A 25,232-nucleotide genomic window follows, 5' to 3' on the forward strand; every position below is an offset into this window, starting at 1 on the left:
TAAAATTATACATATCAGAAGATTCTGAAGACTTTAACAATAGGGTTGGTAGTCGGCTATGAGCAGCCCCTATCTGCTCTTTAGAAAGGATCATTACTTCCTTCAGTGAGAAATGTTCATAGTTTCAGGATAAGTGTTATTTATCACCGTACAAAGTAGGTCAAATTTAGGAAAATTTTATTTTTTTTAATGTTTTTTAACATTTATTTATTTTTGAGAGAAAGAGACAGAACATGAGGGGGAGAGGAGCAGAGAGAGAGGGAGACACAGAATTGGAAGCAGGCTCCAGGCTCTGAGATGTCAGCACAGAGCCCGATGCGGGGTTCAAACTCACGAACTGTGAGATCATGACCTGAGCTGAAGTCGGACAGACGCTCAACCGACTGAGCCACCCAGACGCCCCTAATTTAGGAAAATGTTAAATGTAATCAGCCAAAGAGAGGAATGGAAATTTAACTTTGTAAATAAAAATATGATTCAACAAAAGGAAAGATGTCCATCTCCAAATTCACAAATAAAAATTTTTAGTTCATTCTTCTGTAGTTGTTAGCCAACAGTTAGGTGTTGGGTTGTTGATGGGACTGTTAACACCTACCTATCATCCTTTCTTTTGTTCTCCCTCTCTTTTCTCCCTTCCTTCCTTCCTTCCTTCCTTCCTTCCTTCCCCCTCTCTCTTTTTCCTTCATGTTCTATCAGTTCTAGAGGAAGAGATGTTAAAATTACCAATTTTGATTATGGAATTGTCTATTTCTCCCCTTAATTCTGTCCATTTTTGGTTCATGTATTTTGAAGCTGTCTATTCATGTTTTCTGCCCATTTCTTAACTGGATTATTTTGGGGGGATGTTGAGTGTGTAGATTTTGGATACTAACGCTTTATCTGATATGTCATTTGCAAATATCTTCTCCCATTCCATAGGTGCCTTTTAGTTTTGTTGTTTCCTTCACTGTGCAGAAGCTTTTTATTTTGATGAAATCCCAATAGTTCATTTTTGCTTTTGTTTCTCTTGCCTCTGGTGACATGTCTAGTAAGAACTTGCTGCATGGCGCCTGGGTGGCTCAGTTGGTTTAGCGTCTGACTTCGCTCAGGTCATGATCTCACGGTTCGTGGGTTCGAGCACCACGTCGGGCTCTGGGCTGACAGCTCAGAGCCTGGAGCCTGCTTCAGATTCTGTGTCTCCCTCTCTCTCTGCCCCTCCCCTGTTCACGCTCTGTCTCTTTCTGTCTCAAATAAATAAATAAATAAATAAATAAATAAATAAATAAATGAATCGAGGTCAAAGAGGTTGCTGCCTACATTCTCCTCCAGGGTTTTGATGGTTTCCCGCGTTGGGCTCTGTGCGGACAGCTCGGAGCCTGGAGCCTACTTCAGATTCTGTCTCCCTCTCTCTCTGCCCTCCCCCCCCCCCCGGTCACACTCTGTCTCTCTGTCTCTCAAAAATAAATAAATAAATAAATAAATAAATAAATAAATAAATAAAACAATAAAACTTGTTGCAGCTGAGGTCAAAGAGGTTGCTGCCTACATTCTCCTTCAGGGTTTTGATGGTTTCCTGCTAAGTCTTTCATCCATTTTGAATTTATTTTTGTATGTGGTATAAGAAAGTGGTCCAGTTTCATTCTTTTGCATGTTGCTATCTAGTTTTCCCAATGCCATTTGTTGAAGACATTGTCTTTTTTCCATTGGATATTCTTTCCTGCTTTGTCAAACATTAATTGCCCATATAGTTGTGGGTCCATTTTTGTGTTTTCTATTCTGTTCCATTGATCTATGTGTCTGCTTTTGTGCCAGCACTATACTGTCTTGATGACTATGGCTTTATAAAATATAGCTTGAAATCTGGAATCGTGATTCCTGCAGCTTTGTTTTTCTTTTTCAGGATTGCTTTGGCTATTTGGTGTCTTTTGTGGTTCCATACACGTTTTAGGATTATTTGTTCTAGTTCTGTGAAGAACTCTGGTGGTATTTCGATGGGGATTGCATTAAATGTGTAGTTTGCTTTGGGTAGTATAGATATCTTAACAACGTTTGCTCTTCCAATCCATGAGCATGGAATGTTTTTCCATTTCTTTGTGTCTTCTTCAATTTCTTTCATACGTGTTCTATGGTTTTCAGAGTGTACTAACAGTTGTTTTAAAATCCCTGTCTCTAGGGGCGCCTGGGTGGCGCAGTCGGTTAAGCGTCCGACTTCAGCCAGGTCACGATCTCGTGGTCCGTGAGTTCGAGCCCCGCGTCAGGCTCTGGGCTGATGGCTCGGAGCCTGGAGCCTGTTTCCGATTCTGTGTCTCCCTCTCTCTCTGCCCCTCCCCCGTTCATGCTCTGTCTCTCTCTGTCCCAAAAATAAATAAAAAACGTTGAAAAAAAAAAATAAAATCCCTGTCTCTAATTCCAACATCTAGTTCGTTTTGGAGCTGATCTCCATGGATTGACGTTTGGGTCACATTTTCTTATTTCTTATTATATCTAGTAATTTTAGACACTATACTGAACATAGAATGATGTACTTTAGAGATGCTTGGTTCTATTTCTCTAAAGAGCAGTAATTTTTTGTTTGTTTCAGCAGGCAGTTGACTTTGCCTAAACTCAAACTCTAACTCAGTGCGCTTCTTTTAGCCTTATCTGTGCTTCTTGGAGTCCACCCTACACATGTATAGTCTAGGAGTTAGCTAGAGATTTGGGAAGTTTCTGCAAAAAATTTAAGCATCCTCTCTCTGGCTCTCTCTTTTCTGGAAACTCTCTCCCCCACTTTCCAATACTGTCTGGTTTAATTGCCTTCTTTTCATCTCATTGGTAAGGGAAGGGAAGAATTCCCACCCTATGTTTATGGGAGTCACCTAACACGTGACACCCAGCACTGGACAGATAAGATCAACAGTAGTTTACTAGTACATATATTCACAGCCTGATTGGAAGATACCAAACCCCATGTAGGGCCACATGGAAATTATACCCAGGAGTAAATAACCAGGCACTGTGGGAGGCAGGTTTTGTAATACCAAAAGGATGAGGTAGCCCCTGGGTTCCATGGAAGGATGTGACTGGTTTGAATAATTCCACAAGCTTGCAGGGATAAGGAGGAAATATACCGGGTTTCTGAGACAAAGGAGGGTTATTTGACGAGGGGACCTTATCCACAGGAGGAGAGTGGAGAAGGGAACTTGGACTTAGGCCACTGAAGACATTCATGATTTTACCAAGGCAGTATATGTTAATTTTAGACCCTATAAGACACTGTGGTTGCCCTGGACTCCGTTCTCTGGTTCTCCAAGTCAATATGTCTGCAAGTTTCTAAGTTTGGGTCAATCTACATGACTGGATGCTGCAGGCTAAAAGACATAAAAATAGGAAACTCTTGAAGTGCCATTTCATTCTTCCAAGTGTTGACTTCTCTTAAGAATTCGCCTTCTTTTGCTTGCTCTCCAGTGTCTTTTCGGTATTATTTTTATATATTGACCTGATAGGAGCTATTTGGCCATCAAAGAAGAAGAGCTCTTAAAATTCATTCTTAATCTTTGGATAGAAGCAGTCTAAGTAAATAGCTACAGAAATTATCAGATATTGTTTATTGATGAAAACAGGAATTAGCGTGGAGTTTGGAATGATACTACATAATTCATAGGTGACATAACTATAGATCTCAAATAATCGTTACATAAAATATTTTAATTTAGTACAAATTTTTATTCCACACAAAAAGTTCAGTCAGACTTGAGGTGGACTAAGCACTTACCAGATAAAACCCAGAAAAAAGCTTTTTATTTTACATTTTTTATATAGTGCTTTATATAGAAGTATAAATGGGGGAAACAACGAAAGCTACTATTTGACAAGCTGGTCCCATATTTCTTCTTAAATATGCATCATCTCCCATAAATCTTGACTGACTCTAACCAATGTTAATATTTTAATCTGCCTTCCTTCTACATTTATCTCTAATTTGCTTTTATTTATACTTATGCCCCTAAGCATTTTTACCAACACTCTGTGTCCTATATCCCTATAGAGACTATAAATGTCTCCTGGACATGAGCCAAAGACTTGATTTAGTTTAAATCCACACACACAGATACACACTCACATCTGTTAATTTTTTTTTTCCAGTAAATCCTACCAAGATTTGGATGGACAAATTGGGTTTTAAATTTCCTCAGTACTTTGTGTATCTGTGCTCCCAGAAGGACTCACAAGACTCAAGAGGATGTTATACACATGACTAAAATTTATTACAGCAAATGGCAGAGGGCCAAAGCAATGGGAAAAAGATCCATTGGTGAAGTCCAGAGAGGTTCAGCATAAACTTCCAAAGTCCTTTGCCTGAAACTATACAGGAACGATCTCTCTCTCTCTCTCTCTCTCTCTCTCTCTCTCTCTCTCTCAGAAAACTATAGGCATCTGTGGAATGTCTCTGCCCATGGAAACCCATTTGAGTTTCAGGGTCCAAAGCTTTTATGGGGGCCGGTTAATATACATATATTCTGCTACGCAATCAGCCATGGCAACTGAAACTCAGGACCACAACAATGAAACCAAGTGCACACGTTTGTGCAAAGCAACCTGACAAGCCGGTATGGCATGATCCATTGTTCCAGGTGTATGTAACAAAATCATCAACGTTAACACAAAAATACTCCAAGGCCAAATTCCCAGGGTTGGCCAAGGGTCAATCATGGTTCCCTTGGAGATATGCAAGGACTAAGCAAATACCGGCTGCATTGACTTTTTCCTCACAAGGGTCTATATATATCCTTGATATCATCTATTATCAATTCCTGACTTACTAATAGAAATAATACAAGCTAAGTCCTGGCATATGGGAAGACATTTTTAAGACAACTGTGTCTCTAAATCATTTCCTCTAGTCTCTCTGCCCTTCCCAACACATTCCCAGCCTCCAATTTCTATACCTGGGTGTTCTTTACAAACAAACAAGCTGTTCAGAGGAAGCAATAATTTGTGCTGTTTGGAAGAGGAGGCCTAAGGTTGATAGAGCCCAAAGATGTAAACACTACAATTATATTCTTGTATGACTTAAATTCGTATCTTCCCCCCACGAACCTGCCTTGCCTCCTGGATTTCTATTTCACACAGTATTGCCAGGATCTGCTTATGGCCCCAGCCACAATTCTAGATGACTTTTCTCCCATCCCTGAAATATAGTCACTAAACTCAGGTGATAATACCTCCTAGAATTTTCCTGAATCTATTTCATTCTTTCCATATGACCTCATTTCCCTGTTAATTGCTCCTTTCATGCTTCCCCTTGCCTCTCGCCATGGGCCATTATTCATTACGGCAGTGCTGTCACTCCAGTTTTTTTCTAGAAAGCAACATGCCATACACTGAAGAGTAACTTTCTGAAGAAGATCTCTTCTGTAAGGTATTGTAATCACTCAGGTCACTATGCTCAATTGTTTTCCTGTATGTTATGTATCTACTAATATCTATTTTATTGGGAAAAATTAATCTATATCCCAAATTGAAAAATATGTCTGGTGGGACAGAATTAATTTCTTGGGAGTTCTTTGAGTCATGCGACAGAACAAATAAGAGCTGCTTCCTGTACATCATCCTCTTTGCTTTATGACATCTGGGCTCTTCTCCCAATCTTTTTCCTTTCTCATCTGCTATGTTCAGAGTCTTCTTTATTAGATACTTCTGTTACATTTCAATCCCATAGAGAAGACCACAGCTCAAGGGAAGGACTCTTTCTTGGGTAGATATATTGCATAGGTCCCTTCTGAGGTCATAGGCAGAAGTTACAGATGGCATTAATATATAACATCTACCTGAAAAGGGATTGTCAAACATTCAATTCATAAAAATTGATAAAAAAAATTTATCCCACCTTAACATAAAGTACGCAAGTGACATCACACAGAAATTTAAAAAGCTCTTAAGAAGTTGAGGGCTATACTGAATGAGAAAAAGGTTATACGCAACATCTCTTAAACTGCTAAAAAACCTTCACAAAAAATAGGTTACGGATGCAAAACCGCCCAGATTAGTTCCTAATGTGGGAAGTCTTTAAAAGCTTCAAATTGACCAATTGTATTTCTTGGTTTTAATTTACATAATAACATATGTGTAATTACAATGCTAGTATGCTAAATGCAGACAGTACTAACAGTGGTGATAGAAACATTCTCATAAAAGTGAACTGAATCTAAATATTTAGATTATGTGTCCTTTCCTAGGAGGTAGTATACATATGCATTTTGTTATTCCAGAATGTACAGAAAGTTTTCTTGCTTCTTTTATATTTAAAATAAACAAAGTTTAAAAATAAAATAAAGTTTAGATTTTATTAAATACATGTATCAAAAAAATTAAATGCAAAAAAAATTAAACGCATAGCATAATGTATAAACTTGTCTGAATCCCTACACTGTATACCTGAAATCTGTGTGACACTGTGTCCATTATATTCAAATAAAACATTTTTAATTAAATGTGCAAAATGGCATTTGTGAAAACTAAGTGTCTCTCCAACTCCAGATCCCCAGGCCCTAAATTAAAGGCAACTATTATCAGTATATATTGCTGGACAATTCTTCCAGAGACATTTACCTGGATATAAAAAGTTAGGGGTATTCTAAAGATAACACCATATAAGGAAGTCACTAGGCTCTTTTGAAATTATTTTGGAATCAACATAACAATTTTCAAAGATTAAGTTAGAGAGACTATTCGCCCAACCCTGTGTTACAACTGTGTTTTTCACTGCATAGTGAAAAAGAATAAAAGAATCACAACTAGTTTCCATAGAAATAATTTGCATATCATGGTCCCTAAATTTAATTCTAATGTACTACCACCATTAATGACTTAAATAGTCATTCCTTTCTCCGATTCTTCTACTTTTCTGTAACAGAAAGCTTTTTAAAATGTATTTAAAAAAATTTTTTTTAATGTTTATTTATTTTTGAGAGAGAGAGCGAGACAGAGTGTGAGCGGGGGAGGGGCAGAGAGAGGGAGACACAGAATCGGAAGCAGGCTCCAGGCTCTGAGCTGTCGGCACAGAGCCCGATGCGGGGCTTGAACTCATGGACCACGAGATCATGACCTGAGCTGAAGTCGGACGCCCAGCCGACTGAGCCACCCAGGTGTCCCTAAAATGTATGTATTTTTAAGTTTATTTATTTATTTTGAGAGAGAGAGAGAGAGAGAGAGAGCGCGTGTGAGCAGGGGAAGGGGAGAGAGAAAATCCCATGCAGGTTCCATGCTGTCAGTGAAGAGCTCAATGCAGGGCTTGATCTCAGGAACCATGAAATCAAGATCTGAGCCAAAATCAAGAGTCAGATGCTCAACCGGCTGAGCCATCCAGGTGCTCCCAGAAAGCTGTTTAGCCTCTAATATTTTCCACTCAAAATTTCCCTCCATCTTTTATATCTTTGACTTTTTATGCCTCTAATTCTGGTGCTTACTTCAGCCAGATACCAGAAGAAAACATTTCTACTGTCACTTGTGGGCATTTCTTCAGAGCTTTCTCCCTGACGATGGCGTTTCTGTGACCATAGGCTATCATGCTGAAGCATCTGGAATGTATGCCACAGTGAGAACAAGCAAAAGAAAGTACACCTAGGCTGCGGTTAGATAAGGAGGAGCATGAACTGTTTTCTCAAGCAGAGTGAGACACTTGAGGCCATTCTAGTAAATGAAAGAAAGCCAGATGAGGTGGGTCTTTTTTTGTATTAAATAAATATTTTCAAAACTTGGATCTCTTGTTTTATAGAACTGGCACATTGCATATTACTTACAGCAAAATGAGGTTTGAGCACAATTTTCCAGAAACACATACATTGCATAAAGTGAGATCTATACTGGTTTGCGTATATAAAAGAGTCTGAGAGTGGAGGGGGGATGAGTGAAATAAAGGAGATTGAAAGGTACAAACTTCCAGTTATAAAATAAATAATTCACAAACATGAAAAGTGCAGCAAAGAGAAGTTAATCAAAAATATCGTGATAATGTTGGGTGACAGATGGTGACTATACTTATTGTGGTGAACACTGAGTCACTTACAGGACTGTTGAATCAATGTTGTACATCTCAAACTAATAGAACACTGTATGTTAATTATACTTCACTAAAAAATAAAATAAAATGCTTGCTCTCCCCCACAAAAGAGTCAGAGAACTTCAATTTATGGAACTAAAACTGGATAAGCAATTTTTAAAAAATTGTCACCCTCAGAAATCAATAGTTACCAAATGCTGGATTAAATTAACCACGACAAGAGTGATTCATGTAGCACCAGCTCCAATAAAGCCTCATTAAATAATCAATTAGAAATAAGTCACAGGGAGGGGCGCCTGGGTGGCTCAGTCGGTTAAGCGTCCGACTTCAGCTCGAGTCACGATCTCGCGGTCCGTGAGTTCGAGCCCCGTGTCGGGCTCTGGGCTGAAGGCTCAGAGCCTGGAGCCTGCTTCGGATTCTGTGTCTCCCTCTCTCTCTGCCCCTCCCCCGTTCATGCTCTGTCTCTCTCTGTCTCAAAAATAAATAAAAACGTTAAAAAAAATTAAAAAAAAAAAAAAGAAAGAAGTCACAGGGATAAAAAGTAAAACAAAGGGACTAATGTAATAACTTTGTATGGTGACAGAGGGTAACTACACTTTTCGTGTTAAGGACAGCCTAATGTGCCTAATACCTACTGTGGAGCCCCTATGCTGTGCACCTGAAACTGATATAACATTGTATGCACACTTCAATTTAAAAAGAAGACAGGAAAATAACATTGAAAAAATATTTAAGTGAATAAAGTTAAAAACCTGTTAAGTAAAATATATTCCATCCTTCTAAAAAAGAGAAAAACCAATCAGAATAATTTAAAAGGAACAAAGAATTTAGCAAAAATCTCCTGGCCAATAGTATGTTTTATTCATTAAAGAGTAGAGCATCCTGGGGCACCTGGGTGGCTCAGTCAGTTAAGCATCCAACTTCAGCTTAGGTCATGATCTTGAGGTTCACGAGTTTGAGCCCCACGTCAGGCTGTGTTCTGATAGCGTGGAGCCTGCTTGGGATTCTCTCTCTCCCTCTCTCTGCCCCTCCCCAACTCACTCTCAAAAATTTATTATTTTTTATTATTTATGAGAGAGAGAGTGTGTGAGCAGGGGAGGGGTAAAGAGAGAGGGGGACAGACGATCCAAAGCAGGCTCAGCACTGACAACAGAGAGCCCCACATGGGGCTTGAACTCACAAGCAGTGAGATCATGACCCGAGCAGAAGCCAGAGGTTCAACCTACTGAGCCACCCAGGCGCCCCAAATTTCTAGGTGTACGCTTAATTCATAAATTGCCATGTGACCCTGGGCAAATGAATTAACTCCTCTGGGTCCCCAAATCATCATCTGTAAGAAATGTTGGTCTAGAGGTGATCCATTAATAGGGATCCTCAACCCCTTCCCCATCATTACAGCCATGATGATTATGATAAATTACTATGAGCGGCGGAGGCTTACCCAGCTATTCGGAGAGACTATGTGTTGTTGCCTCTTCTTTTTCCTTGATGGGAAATCGTTGATCTAAGATTACTTTTTGCTATAAAAAGTCTATGAGTCTAGACTGATCATGAGATTAAAAATAACCATCTGCAATCCCGCAACCTCGAGGTGCACTTTTTAATTTTCTTTTCCTGCATCTAACTTCTATTTATTGAGCACTGTGCAGGGCTCTGATAACAGACATGGTTCCTGAATAAAATCATCATTTTTGTGGTTCTTAGTAAAAAAAGATATATATATAGATATATATAGATATATATATCTATATATATATATATATATAGATATATATAGATATATATACACACATTTAATTTAAAGATACGGTTTAGTCTATGCTACCACAGCTTTCAAGTTTCTTTGTTTTGTTTTATTTTTTAAAGCAGGCTCCCCGCCCAACGTGGGGCTGGAGATCAAAAGTTGCTGGCTCTACTGACTGAGCCAGACAGGTGTTCCACTACCACTTTCAAAACATTCCCTCCCTCCACTTTTCTCTATCCATTGATGAAATTAATAGGAAAATCTCTATGACCAATTAAGAGTAGCATCTGACGCCAAGCTGTGATCTCAAGCTTTCAAAGAAGGTAAGAAGTCAAAGTTTCAGTTTACATGTGATTTGGCTACTCCAAGATTCTAGGCCATTGTTGGGTTTACTGATTACCTGCAGAAACATTTTAAGATAAGATGGCTCACTAAGATAAAAGAGGGATCTTCAAGGAATGCATTGGCAACTCCTACCACACTTGTGAATCTAGCCATTGCAGCATTTGAATAGATTGAACAATTTATACCCATAGTATCAACTATTTAATTTTGGACAAAATTTTAAGTTTCACTGGCAAACCTAGACCACGATTTCAATTTTGAACATATAGTATAAATCTCTCTTCCCTAAATTTTAAATGTTTTCCCGTTTTTAGGAAGCATAATTGCATAATTCAAACTCCTTCAATACTGTGACCTAGTTCCTCCTCTTGATGTTATAAACAGCTCATGTAACTATGGTAACCACCTAGGGAAAACTGAATGTTTTTCTGGTCAGCGATATGCAAAGTATACCATATGTGTTATTTTTTTCTGTCTGGAATAACCAAAGTAGATAATATGTGTTTGCTTTTCTTCTTGGCCATGGGAATGATAGTTCATGATACTGAATTTTCTCTTTACTAGTCCCAGTCATTCATAGTCCCTTCATTTTTGGCTGTGATCATCTTCCACGGTCAGTAGTCAGAACCCATAGTGGGATTGACTGCATACACCCAGTTTTAAATCCGTGCTGTCTACCTCATAAACTAAATGTACAGACCAACACTGCTCAGATTTCTAAAGTTCCAGCTTGAGAATCTGGTATTTTCTTAACTTTATCCTTTAGTCCTAGCCCAAGCATTTCCTTAAAGCAAAAAACTAAAATGCAATTATATACTTAGATTCCGAGAAGAGTTTTATCTCCAGTTTGTAGTGACTTTTATCTATCTTCTTTCTAGCTCTATTTTTGTTTTTTAAATACAATTAGTGTGTACCACTTATGTAATAAAGCAATTCATACTTTAAAACTGAGTTCAATGGAAACAGACTGCTTTGTTTGTTTCGTTTTTTGGTTGCCTATTGTGCTAATGAATTGATTAAAAGTTTTAGGTTTTTTCAATACAACTTACAATGCTTCACTGGACCTTCTAGAACAAGTAAAATATGAACTCTTAGATTTGTAATGATTTATTTATTTGCATTAGGTACAATTGCATTTCTACAGTGGGCTATCAATTGGTGACCTTTTAATATGAGGATTTTTATTTAAAGTGATTTTCTTTCTACTTATTTACTTTGAGAAACACGAGTGGGATGGGAGAAAGAGAGAGGAAAGAGAATCCCAAGCAGGCTCCACACTGTCAGTGTAGAGCCCGACGTAGGGCTCGACCTCACAAACTCTGAGATCATGACCTAAGCCGATATCGAGTTGAAGGCACCCTAAAGTGCTTTTTTTTTGAAGTTTATTTATTTTTAGAGAGAACATGTGCATAAGTGGGAAAAGGGCAGAGAGGGAGAGAATCCCAAGCAGGCTCTGTGCTTGTCAGCTGACAAGGAGGGGTGCGGGGTGGTGGCTTGATCTCATGAACCAGGAGATCATGACCTGAGCTGAAATCACAGGTAGGAAGCTTAACCCACTGAGCTAACCAGGAGCCCTAAAGTGATTTTCTTCGATTTCCTTATACTTTTAACAGTGTTTTCTAACTATCCAAATACCCTCCTTACAAAAACACTGCTATTTGCTTCACTGAATTAAATAGGAAATTAACTGCCTGTTTTTTTTTTTTTTTGGAAATTAACTGCCTCTTACTGGTTTAGAAAAAAATCTAACCAAATGCAAGATATGGAACTTGTGTGGATCCTGCTAAACCTGTAAAAAGATATTGAGACAATGGGGAAATTTGGACATTTTAATTGTCTGGATATTAAATGATAGATAATTGTCTTGATGGGATAATGGAATCGTGGGTATGTTTTTATTTATTTATTTATTTATTTTTAATTTTTTTTTTTTAACGTTTATTTATTTTTGAGACAGAGACAAAGCATGAATGGGGGAGGGTCAGAGAGAGGGAGACACAGAATCTGAAACAGGCTCCAGGTTCTGAGCTGTCAGCACAGAGCCCGACGCGGGGCTCGAACTCACGGACCATGAGATCATGACCTGAGCCGAAGTTGGCCGCTTAACCAACTGAGCCACCCAGGCGCCCCTGTTTTTATTTTTTAATGTTTATTTATTTTTGAGGAGAGAGACAGAGCAGGAGTGGGGGAGGGGCAGAGAGAGAGGGAGACACAGAATCCAAAGCAGGCTCCAGGCTCTATGTTGTCAGCACAGAGCCTGACACAGGTCTCGAACCCCTGAGCCGTGAGATCATGACCAGAGCTGAAGTCAGAGGCTTAACCACCTGGGCCACCCAGGCGCTCTAGTGAGCATGTTTTTTAAAAAATTCTCTTATCCCTCCATATTTAAAGTATTTACAGGTAAAATGAACAGTCCAGCAGGAGATAGGAAGTGTGGAAGGCTACAGATGAAATAATATTGGCCATATATTGATAAATATTCAAGCTGGTGAATAGTGCATTAGGATTTCTTGTATTATTACCTCAATTTTTGTGTGTGTTTGAAATTTTCCATAATAAAAAAGTGTTAAAAACATTAAGAAGTAGAAAGAAGAAAAGCATTTCAAATTTAATTGGCCTGACTTAAGCAATAGCTGAAATTTTCTCAGGTGGTATCTTTAGGAATCCTTCAGAACTATCTGCTAATTTTCTTTTCTTTAAGTTTTGCATTTTTTAATGTTTATTCATTTTTGAGAGACAGAGAGAGAGATAGAGAGAGAGTGCACAAGCTGGGGAGGGGCAGAGACAGAGTGGGGGACAGAAGATTCAAAGCAGGCTCAGCACTGTCAGCTCAGAGCCTGATGCAGGGCTCGAACTCACCAATTGTGGTATCATGATCTAAGCTGAAGTCAGAGGCTTAACTGACTCAGCCACCCAGGCACCCTCCCCTGCTAATTTTGTTTTCAATGAGAGTTTGAAGCTATTGCCCTCCCCTCTCACAATATAAATAAAGCTTATAAGACAAAGGTTTAGAGGCATAAACATTTCCCACCAGGGACCTCTTAAAAGAAACTGATTTCAAAATTACAGGTAATCCCAGACACTTGGTACTAATCTGGGGGAGTCAGTTACTTATCTTTTTTAGGGTTACTTAATGGTAGAAAACAGTTTGAAGAGCAAATAATATGCCTTTTTGCTTTATCAGAGGACTTGATATCACCAATTAATTCCTACATTGCAAAGAACTGGGGGCTTTTAGATTTTGCATTTAGCAGAGTAAGGGAACCCAATGTGAAAACCCCCCAAATGTCCAGGTAAGTGATTACTGAGAAGAAAAGAACATCATAAATAACCAAAGGTCAAGAATTGAGTTTAGGGACTACGGTGATTTCTTTTTTTTCCAAGTTAGTACTCTCTCCACACAGTGTGCTCTCACAGGTATGGTAGGAAGAAGCCTTTGATTAGCTTATATTAATTTAGCCAAAAAAAAAAAAAAAAAAAAAAAGGCACGTCTGAAATAATTCACACCCCCTCCCCCCATATTAGAGTGTTTTTTACACGCTTAGGCCAACACAAGCTGAAAAAAAATCACCATTTGGATTTTTTGCTTCCTTTCAGCCTGTTTAACAAGAGTCACGAAAGGTGAAAATAATGTATAAAAGATCTCCATTACCATACTCAGCCTCTCTTCCTCTCTTCTTGCTCTAGCTTCTTGGACCGAATAGTCTAAGCAGCCTGCATCACTGCCTTTCTTGCTTCTGGTTTCTAACCACGTGTCCTATCTGCCAGCGGATTACTTCTCAGGCTGAATAAAACCCATAGGCGCATTCAGTGTCTAACCTGAATCGGTAAATAACAAGGCATCTTGCATTATTTGGGGCTTCCAATAAGGACTCGGTGATTCAAATCCATGAATAAGAAAACAGTAGGGTTCAGGTAAAAACCAAAACATTCAATTTTTAACAGTGACGGGTTTTTGATAAGACCTGTCTGCTTAATCTGAAAGATTTTAAAGAATGACAACAATGAAATCCCTAGACGATTCTCAGAAACACATCACCTGTACTGCCTGGGTCGGTTTAATATTCAAGTAGTCAAAACCACAAAAGTGTCACAGTATAGTAACACGAGGCAATCTCCGAGTCCCGAGCAATATTTTTATTATTCCCAAGACGCCGAATTTCCTGGAGGGCTTTTTGTTTGAAATTTAGCATTTCCAGCAGATCAGCGTCTAGATTTCTCTTTGCATGTCAATGGGTACTTCTACTAACAGATGTTTTCAAAGTGCTCTAAATAGGTCACCGTACAGGTGTACCACCGCTGCGAACGAACTGGATAGAAGGAGAAATCCAAGTTCAACACCCACTTACGTTTCCTTTTTAATTCAAAGCTACTACTCGGAATAGGACTTGTGTTCATAGACACTCTACGAAAATCCTCCGCGGATTCGTTCTATTTACAGCCATGTCTTTCAAAAACACATGTTAGCATATACTCTGAGAGTCCATCTGGAATTAAAAGGAGCTCTTCTGCAGGGCGTTTCATTTGGCACTACGCAAAAATTAAGCCCTGAAAGTCGATCACGTACACAGGGACGCGGGCCTGATTACAGATTAGGCTTTTATTCTTTCGCTTCTTCCCGACCCCGTGGTTTTCAGTCTTAGGATAAAAAGAGATGAAAAGGGGGTGCTGCGCCCCTCACGCCTTCTGTAAGCGTCGCCTACGTTGCATGTCTAAACGTTCTGACACCGGGAGGGGGGAAAAATTCTTTCTTAAAGGTGGCCTATTGGACGAACACGTTTCTGGGGGCAGATGCAGCCTAAACTAAAGAGGAATCCTGAAGGTGGACAAAACCTGCGAGGCACTTCGGCGGCGGCGGACCTCCCGCGTCTGAGAAAGGGCGGAAAACACTAAAGCCAGGAGGGAGATTTAAAAGCGAGCGGCCTAAAAGGGAAGGAAAACGCAGGGGGCACGCGGGAGCTCCGCCTACCTCGGCTACCAGCCCTCCCCGGCGCTCCGTGAGCCCGAAAGCCGCGGCGGGAGGAGGGCCGGGGCCCGCGGGCAGCGCTGAGGCGGCGGCCGGGCGAGCCGCGGCGGCTCGGCGGGAACTCCGCCGCCGAGCATGCCGGGAGCCGCGCCCGCTGCACGCTGGGTCGCGTAGTTCCCGCAGGCCTTACTCCAGGTTGTAGCGAAAAGCGGCCGGCCGCCTGCTGCTCTTTTAAGGCCTCGCGAGCTGCCGCGCCAGATCCACCTGATGGGGAAAATGTCGGTAACGCCCGGCCGAGGGAGCTGGACCAAGATTCCCCCGGCCTGTGGGAAAGACGAGAGGAAGGACTCAGCCACCTTCCCGCTCAAGTCCCATTCAGGCATTGAGCAAAGAGGCGGGCTTGACAGCGCTTCCCCTTTAAGAGGGGGCGGGGCGCAGCCTGCCGTTTGGCCGTCCTCCGCACCCTCCCTCCGGGCCGAAAGTTGACAGACCAATCGCCCGGGTGGCGGAGGGAAGGCGGGAGAATGCGAACCCTTCGGTAGGGCGGTAGGGGCGGGCCCCCGGCCTTATTAGGAGTAAGTCCTGCGCAGGCGCAGAGGCGGCCACAGGCGGAGGGGCGGGGGCAGTCCAGTGAGAGACTCTCCTACAGGCACGGAGGGTGATTGGGAGAAGAGGGGGCAGCGAGGGGCTTGTCATGGGGATCCGTGCTACGAGACGGCATTGGTAGCATCTGGGGACTCCCGGGGGGACAGGAAGTGTCAACGCCCGGGACCCCGGCGCCAGCTCCGCTGGGGGGATCCCCGCTGCTCTAGTCTTTGGGAGGGAGGGGAAAAAGGAGGGAGCCCTGATCTCGCCCCGCCCCTGGGCTTGTTACCGCGGGGGCGGGGAGTGAGGGCTTCTTTTGGGGGGAGTGGAGATCGGGGGACTCGACTGTGCCCTCTTGAGCGGCGGCCGGTGTCCCCGCGGCGCCGGGCTGCCGAGCAGAGGAGCCGCGGCGGCCGTGGCTGTTGCATGTGTGGCTGCTGGATGCGGAGGCGGCGGCGGCGGCGGCGGCGAGGAGCAGCAGCGGCGGCAGGATGTTAGGGCAGCAGCAGCAGCAACTATACTCGTCGGCCGCGCTCCTGACCGGGGAGCGGAGCCGGCTCCTCACCTGCTACGTGCAGGACTACCTCGAGTGTGTGGAGTCGCTGCCCCACGACATGCAGAGGAACGTGTCTGTGCTTCGGGAGCTGGACAACAAATATCAAGGTAGGGGGCCGCGGAGCTGCGTGTGCGGGTCCTCCCCTCAGTCGGATTCGCTGGCCTCCGGGCACTGTCGCTCGGAGGCTGCCCGGGGAAGTGCCACTTTCCATTTCTCCTGTGACAGTCTCCCCGAGTGCACAGAGGGGGTCTGGTGTGTGGGACGGGGGAGAGGGACTGGAGACCGCGTTCGGGGCCCTCCCTTCCCCCGCTGCGGTCGGCGAGGACCTCTGTGGGGTATCACGGGTGGGGGTGGGGGCCGCTCGTCAGCCCCCGCTGCAGACCCAGCGGCTGCAGCTGGTGTGGAAAGGAATCAGCCATTTTAAGCAGCATTTGTTCCGGCGCTTGCCTGCCCGGTGCCGCAGACCCTCCTGCCCCGGCGAGGGAGCGTGCAGCCGGGCGGGGGGCTGTAGGGAGTGAGCGGCCGGCCGCAGCCGGACACCCGCTGGTCTCCCGGGCCTGGCTTTCCCCGTCTCCTCCGACCCCCACCCCGAGAGCAGATGCATTGGAACGTGCGGGGGGGGGGGGGAGGGGGCGGGAGAGGGCCGCGAAGGCGGACTCGGGGAGGTCCCTCCCTCCGCTCTCCGGCTCCCGGCTCGGGAATTGAGTTCGTTCCCTTCTCCCGCCCCAGGGAAAGTTCCGGGCCGCAGCCTTTTCCTCTGAGCCTTCAGCCAAATGGTTAAAAGGGGAGGAGTCCTCGCGGGGAAAGGAAGAGGGGTGTGTGTGTGGCGGGGAGGGCCTCCGTCCCTGGGGGCGGGGCCTGAGGGCGTGACGTAGGGCATGGGAGGGGCGCGGACGGGCGCGCTCCCGCCCGCCTCGAAGATGGCTGGTGCCCGGAAGGTTTGGGCGGAGTTGGCTGGTTGGGAGGTGTCGGAACGTTGCAGGACGTTAATTCGTCCCTAGCGCAGTCTCGATGTTGGGGTTTGGGACATATTTGTCGTGGTTTTTCGACTCTTTCTCAACCACTCAATCAGGACGAGGAAACATTCAGCTAACTAGGACCATCGCTGGCCCTAGCACCGCGTAGGTTCCGGGCCTTGCGTCACTTCCGGGCCCCAGGTGGAAGTGGGTGGTTGACAAGGCAACCGCCTGGCGTCCTTTAACCCGTGGGTCCCTCCTTCGCCAAGTTTGAGTAATGAGGCAAAAGCCACCCTTTGTGGTCAGAAAACTAAGATAGGGAATCAGCCTTTCCTGCAGAGAGTATCATTTATCAGCCACTGTTGGTTGACTTTGGCCTGCTACTAGGAGGGGAGAAGTTTAGATGGGGAGCCGTTTCGCGTTTTCTAACCCTGATCAAGGAACAGACCTTGGACATAATGTGGGAACAGCCATACGGACTTCAAAAAGATAACTTTTGGACCCCATTCTTTGTTTTTCTAGGCCCTCCACTAATCTTATGATTTAGTCTCAAAGGAACCCACTTCTGGGGTGACATTTTCTGACCTGTAGCATATTAGAATATTTAAGTGCCTCTGTGTTTTTGAATCTATAACTTATTTCTTTCTTCTGAATCCATACGATAGGGCTGATGATAGGACTGATCTCTGTTAGGGGGAAAGAGAATTAAATAGTGATTACTTACTGGGTGTCATTGCTGTGTCCGATCCAGAACATTATTTCATAATTCTCTGAAGTAAACATTTATTTTACTAAGGAGTTAAAATTTACAAGGAGTTTAAGTCACTTGTTCACTTAATTAGGTGGGGAAGTAGCCTGGCTCCTCCATGTACACAGCCTTGTTTTTAAACTATTAACGTTGTATACAAGCTTTTTTCAAGCACTCTAAAGGTATTTTCTACAGACAATGGAGCACATACATGAAGTATAGCCTGAGAATGACACATATGTGCTTAAGAATTGTATATTGGGGCGCCTGGGTGGCGCAGTCGGTTAAGCGTCCGACTTCAGCCAGGTCACGATCTCGCGGTCCCTGAGTTCGAGCCCCGCGTCAGGCTCTGGGCTGATGGCTCGGAGCCTGGAGCCTGTTTCCGATTCTGTGTCTCCCTCTCTCTCTGCCCCTCCCCCGTTCATGCTCTGTCTCTCTCTGTCCCAAAAAAATAAATAAATAAACGTTGAAAAAAAAAAATTTAAGAATTGTATATTGAACATTTTTAGTTTTTCAGATAGTAACTGAAGTTTGTAAAGCTTGCATGTTTTTGCATTTCTTCACAGACATATTTGCCTTCACAAGAGTTCAGCTATTTTCATTTTAATTGGGGAGGGAAAATTGGTTACAGGGAAATCTGCCATGTTGACCATCTAGAATTGTGCTAAGTAGCTCTGGTAACATGAGAAACAGTATTAGGCTTTAAAAGATTGAGAGATTATAAACATTTTCAGCTCTCTTAAGATTGTGGTCAGCTTCAAGATTAAGGTAAGACAAGTATCTGGTTTTCAGTCTGTGCCTGTGCTTACCAAGCTCTGCTTCCACAGGTTTATGTTCATTAGCTTTATATACTTCTGTGTTCTTGGTTCAGATTTCATATGCTTTTTGTTTCTTTGCTAGTCCTTAGGCATTTTCTGTTTTTGGATGTAAAACTTACGGCAGTATTTAGTGATATGAATTATACGAGAAGTCAAAAAAATTTCTCTCCTATTTGAGACACCTTCAGAAATTACTGGAGAATCTTAAAAGTAACCTTAAAGACTTTAAAAATAGAGAAATGAAGAAAACAATTTCACAATCGAAGTATTTATTATAGGACCTGGTTATTAGAGAACCTCAATTTTTGTTACAATATTCTTGTTCCTAATGTCTTGGGCAAATAATCATTGAAGAAAAAATTAATACTTAATTTCAAGTGCTTTCCGTGCAGCTTAGTAGCAAATGGTTCAAGGGCAGAGCCAGACATACGTATGTGGCAGAGTTCAAAGTCTGGGGTTGTTACCTCTTGAACTTCATTTTCTTCACATATGGAAGTGATAGCGTCCACATAAGGTCGCTGTGGGGATTAAATGAGAAAATCTTTATCACATACAAGGGCCCTAGTAAGTGTTAGTTTCCTTTCTTCTTTCACTACGTAATTAAGATGTCTTAGAAATGTGAATTTTTCTCATGCATAGTATCATATCAGTGTGCTTGTATGGTATGATATAATTAGCCTCAAATCCTGATAGTTAGGTACAGAATATTTAAAATAAGGTTTACCTTTACTTTTTAATCCTCAAATTTTGTCTGCGGGGAAAATATGTAATGTCCTTATTTTTCCTGGAGAAAAATTACGTTCTTAAGAAAGTCACCCAGCCAGGCAAATGGGCTAGATGTGAACTTTGTTTTAAAATATGCTGTGCAGGTACGAGTACCCTCAAATGTGCGGTGGCATTTTGTCACGTATCCCGGGTTAAGCAGTTGTCCAGCACATGTGAGTACTTCTAATTTCTAGGGAGGAGTTAATTCATGAGAGTTGTGTTGAATGCCTGCTTCGTGTTAACATTTCTCGGAGACAGCCTAATGTATGCATTTTACTCGTCTAGCATTTCTGTTCTTGTTAAAGTAATAATATTGGAAGGCAAAATGATGGTATGCCATGTGCTGGTAATAATATTAGGATGTAAAACAGTGATATGCCATGTGGTGTGATCAATTAGAGTTAATTTTTGTTTCTCTCCCTTTAGTAAGACAGAACTCAGCGTTGTATCTCAGAGGGACAAGAAATAGAACAATAGAATAGAATAGAAATTTAATCTTACGTAAATTTTTGGTGACATCTGGAACTCTATTTTCAGATTTTTGTATGCCTTCTAGTGACTCAGACATTTTTAATTGATTTAAATGTGTCCCACATGCTATACAATACCAAAATCAGCAGTTCAAAAAGCTTAGAACCAACTGCTGAGTTATCTACAAAAGCAGAGTGATCCGGTGCTGACTTGACTGTAATTGTATTAGTAGCTTCGTCAGTTGATGCCAGAATGGGAACCTAACCCCACTTTGTAAATAGCTTGGTTTTCAGAATCTCCCCTATGGTAAAATAAGAGAGCCATTAAAACTAATATGGGGGGTGGGGGAAGAGTGACTCGCGTCTGCTTTGTTTGAGTGTCCAGGGATATGATACGCAAGTAAAGGTGTAATGTCTCTCTGGAGTCATGTAGCAAGTCATTGATTGAGCTGTAAATCCTGTAAACACGGTTGGACAGTAGTCTGTACCCAGTTTTAGAACCTAAGTTTTACAGTTGAAGTCTGGCATGTAAATTTCATTACAGTGAGTGTTTTGAGGTTCACGTGAAGTGTAGGTGACTTCACTAGGTGGGCTATAAAGTGGCATACAGTGTTCTTGCCCATGTATTAATTAGTGCATACATCTCTTATCCTTGTTTTTTTTTTTTTTCCTCTTTAAGTAAGTTCAGTGCCCAATGTGGGGCTTGGACTCATAAGCCTGAGATCAGGAGTCACATGCTTTACCAACTGAGCCAGCCAGGCACCCCCTCTTATCTTTGTTAATATAAATTACTGAGTATTAGAAAGCTTTGTAAAAAATAAACACATAAATAAATAAGAAAAAAGAAGAAAAAGAAAGCTTTGTATTCTTCTTATTAGTTTATTTCTTTAAAAAAAATTTTTAATGTTTTATTTCTATTTTTGAGAAAGAGAAAGACAGAGTATGAGCTGGAGAGGGGCAGAGAGAGAGGAAGACCCAGAATGTGAAACAGGCTCCAGACTGAGCTGTCAGCACAGAGCCTGACATGGGGCTCGAACCCAGGAGATTACAGCCTGAGCCAAAGTTGGACGCTTAACCGACTGAGCCACCCAGGCACCCCTTATTAGTTTATTTCTAAATATACTTTCATATTGGATAACGTCTGGTTTTTCTAGGGGAAATAATTTTTTTAGTGTATACATACCATAGAGGAGACTGGTTTTATGATTTGAGTTCATTCAACTTTACCAATTCTGTGAACCATAACTAACTTGAAAAATATCACATGTGCTAATGCACAATAATGTTCTGGCTTTTCTCTTCTGTTTTTAGAAACGTTAAAGGAAATTGATGATGTCTATGAAAAATACAAGAAAGAAGATGATTCAAACCAGAAAAAACGCCTACAGCAGCATCTCCAGAGAGCATTAATCAATAGTCAGGAATTGGGAGATGAAAAAATTCAGATTGTCACGCAGATGCTCGAATTGGTGGAAAATCGGGCAAGGCAGATGGAGCTGCATTCACAGTGCTTTCAGGATCCTGCTGAAGGTGAGCGCGCCTCGGAGAAGGCAAAGATGGATTCCAGCCAACCAGAAAGATCTTCCAGAAGACCCCGCAGACAGAGAACCAGTGAAAGCCGTGATTTATGCCACATGACGAATGGGATTGAAGACTGTGATGATCAGCCACCTAAAGAAAAGAAATCCAAGTCAGCCAAGAAAAAGAAGCGCTCCAAGGCCAAGCAGGAGAGGGAAGCTTCGCCTGTTGAGTTTGCAATAGATCCCAATGAACCTACGTACTGTTTATGTAACCAAGTGTCTTATGGGGAAATGATCGGATGTGACAATGAACAGTGTCCAATTGAATGGTTTCACTTTTCATGTGTCTCACTCACCTATAAACCAAAGGGGAAATGGTATTGCCCAAAGTGCAGGGGAGATAATGAGAAAACAATGGACAAAAGTACTGAGAAGGCAAAAAAGGATAGAAGATCGAGGTAGTAAATGCCATCCACATTTTAAAAGGTTATTTGTCTTTTATATAATTCTTTCAGAATTTACTTTCAGAAAATGTTTTAGGGTAAATGCATAAGACTATGCAATAATTTTTAATCATTAGTATTAACGGTGTATTAAACGTTGTTGTACTTTGTCTGTGACCTTAATTTTCTGCACTGAATTACCAAATATTTTAAACCAGGTAGTCTTTAGATCGCCTGACGAAAGGAGCAGGGAATAGGGAGAGGGTGGTGTGAGCATTAGAACTTCACAAACCAGGCCTATTTCATTTTCATTGAAAACTACAATGCTGTTTCTGAGGTAAACACCAAAGTTTTGCTAGTATTTTAGTTCTCTGTGCTTTAAAAATTTAGACGAAGTTGGAGTTCTCTGTAAGCATTCAGATCATCTTGGGTAATTTAAGGTATGAACACTACATTTAAAGCTTCTTTCTCCCTAGCCCCATTTATACATACACTTGTTCATCTCTAGGCCTCCATGAATTTAAGGAGCTAGAGATAAGAATAATTTGGGATTCCATGTGGAATAATGTGCTCTTATTAGAGTATTTGCTGCTGTATTTTCCTTAGTAGCATTTTGATACACTGTCAGTAGCCCATTTGTAAATGCCTTCCTGCTGCATCATAGATACATTTAATCTAGTGCTTAATAAGGGAGTTGTGTTTTGTTTTGTTTTAATTGGGACAGGCAAGCATAGTTAGGATACCAAAAATGGTGCCATTGGCTTATATTGGAAAATTTGGGGTTCTGTAGTATCATGGTTCAAGGTTGAGCAATTTAGGAAAAGCATCTTCTTTAAAAACATTTTCCACGTGACCCACTGCTGAGTTGCCTAGCCACGGGCCTATCAGTGGGGACAAGGGCATATACTAGTCTTTAAATATTGCCTTTATGTCAAACAGGAGTTTCAATAGTTTTGCTAGTGGCTATAGTTGATTTCTGTCCCAATCAGTGATTATATATTATTTTAAGTAATAGTGTATTCACTTTCACTTTCTGGTACTGGTGCTGTTTGATGTTTTCATGTTTAATGAACTAATTTCATTATAACAATGCAATTAATAATGTATTTGTAAATTGAATTTTCCAAGATCCTGGTACTTTAAGAGTAAGCATATTGATGGATATATATGAACATATATTCGGAGAATTGTTTGGTCTGGGGGAGGAGGCAGATGATTGACCAGTCCTTTAAATCTGTGTGTAATGTAACTTTTTATTCCTCATTTCTTCCTAATCTGATGATCTCGATTCTTTTTGATTAGCGTGAAAAATTCTGTCTGCTTGTTTGGAACAAAAAAAAAAAAATTGTTTTTTCTTCTTCTGACTCTCCTGTGTGACTTTTAGGCATGTTATTTCCTCTCATCTGGGTGTCCGGCTACACATCTGTAATACAAAATACAAGGTTGGCTTCAGTATCTCCAAGGTTCTTTTGAAATCTATAGTTTTTGCACTATGGTAAGGATTTTAATAATCAAATGACTTGTTTTTCTCTTTTGTTAATTTTGTCCCTCATCCTGAGATATGAAGATACTTTAAAGGTGATCTTTGAGATAGGTAAATGCACAATATTTGATTAACTTCTGTCCTAAGGATATTTTGCTTGATGACTGGAACTAGTTGGTTATATTACTTCTTGAGCGAGAAGTATTAGACAGCATGATGAAGAATTTATTTGTTGTAACATAGTTGAGTTGTAAAGACATTCTTTTCTCTCTTGAAAATACAGCATTTTGTCTTAGTGATGACATCCTTATTACCAAGATAGAGCTGTTTACCTGACACCATTAAAAATATCGGTATGTACAAAGTCTCCAAAAGCTTTCAGATGTCACTATATGGAAGTCACCGCTTTTTCATACGTTAAATTTCCCTTAGCTTATGGGGAAAACAAAATCAACTTCATAACAGAGGCCCCAAATTTGGATTAGGCTTGCTAGGAAAACAGACATGGAAAATCCTGTAAAATGTGCTCTCTTCAAGACCTAATGTTTGAAACAGTCTTATTCTTATGAATTTTTTTGTTTGTTTTCTGTACCATACCACACAGGAAATAGAAGTCTTAAGTTGGCATAATATTTTGACTGGGATTTCTTTTTTAAGTATTCTAGGTTTCATATACTATCTCTTATCGTGGTTATTAACTCATGCTATAAACCAGGGGTTCCTAAACTTGTCTCATATTAGAGTTACTTCAAGAGTTTCAAGAAATACAGATATCTCTCTCCCACACCCAACAATTGTGATCTCATTCATTTGGAATGTGGCTGAAACATTAGAATTTTTTTTTTAATCCCCAGGTGATTCTAACATACAGAAAAGTTTTAGAACCACTGCCATATTATGAAAATTTGAACCTGTTCAAAACTGGGTGTCTTCTCTACATTCAGACTTATGGGACCCTGAAGCACATCTAAGTTCTGAAACACGTGCAAGAGGTTGTCCCTCGCACCCAACAGTCTACCAACACTTGAAGATGCCACACTCGAGTGCTGCTTGTGTGCTGTTCTAAGCAGTGGCGGTTTCGAAGACAATCCTTGCTCACACACCAGACATTCTGATGGTCAGATATATGTAATGGTAGGGAACGGTTTAGAGGGGAGTAAAGCAGAAGAACAGAAAACGGATGGAAAGAGAGGTGAGTCTTAATTGTGGTGATTAAAGAAGGTCTCGAAGGAAGTGATCTTGGAGCTGAGGCCAGAGGGGGAAATAAGGGAGGCAGGCAGAGGTTTAAGGGAGAGAGGGGTAAAAACAAGCTCATCAGTTTAGCTAGAACACTTGACACAGTGTGGAAGGGACTAGAAACTGCTGACTCTCGAAAGCCATGGTAGGAAATTGGGGAAAGGTTTATATTGAAGAGTTTTTTGACGATCACAGATCATGCTGCACTCAAAATCTGGGGAGCCTTAGTGAAAATAGGGAGTCTCAGGAGACTCAGAAGCCTTTGCACAAGAAATATTGATGGCTTACGGTAGGACTCTGCTTAGGTCTTCGAGATTTTTTATTTTTTAAATTCACAGGATTCCTATAGTTGCTTTTTTAGCTTCAAATGGATATTAGCGAAACTTCAAGGATTTTGGCCCAGTGATTGGAAAGCAAAGAGATGACAAGGGTGACTCGGGTTTTGGGGTTGTGGGGAAAGATCAAGATTTCCGTTTGCATTTGGGTGTGAGATTCCTGATAGACTTCTTGTGGGATCCAACGTGGAGTTGAGGGAGGGGCCGGGAGCTAAACATGTAGAAATTAGCCTGTGAGTAGAGTT

General features: G+C 41.6%; 1 protein-coding gene and 1 long non-coding RNA gene across 2 annotated transcripts in view; one reads left to right on the forward strand and one right to left on the reverse strand.

The window, feature by feature from the left end:
• Nucleotides 1-15,585, reverse strand: part of LOC128776486 (uncharacterized) — a 33,818-nt gene extending 18,233 nt beyond the window's left edge. The window contains exon 1 of the long non-coding RNA XR_008421532.1: nt 15,076-15,585. This is a non-coding gene — a long non-coding RNA (uncharacterized LOC128776486). The remainder of the gene's footprint in view (nt 1-15,075) is intronic.
• Nucleotides 15,586-15,942: 357 nt separating this feature from the next.
• ING2 (inhibitor of growth family member 2) lies at nt 15,943-24,202 on the forward strand. The gene is made up of 2 exons (XM_019422326.2): nt 15,943-16,320; nt 21,282-24,202. The coding sequence occupies exons 1-2, from the start codon at nt 16,149-16,151 to the stop codon at nt 21,950-21,952; spliced, it is 843 nt and encodes a 280-aa protein (XP_019277871.1). The 5' UTR covers nt 15,943-16,148; the 3' UTR covers nt 21,953-24,202.
• The last annotated feature ends 1,030 nt before the right edge of the window (nt 24,203-25,232 follow it).

Source organism: Panthera pardus, unplaced genomic scaffold (assembly GCF_024362965.1).
Source record: "Panthera pardus isolate Hobbes unplaced genomic scaffold, ASM2436296v1 HiC_scaffold_13, whole genome shotgun sequence".
NCBI lineage: Eukaryota > Metazoa > Chordata > Mammalia > Carnivora > Felidae > Panthera > Panthera pardus.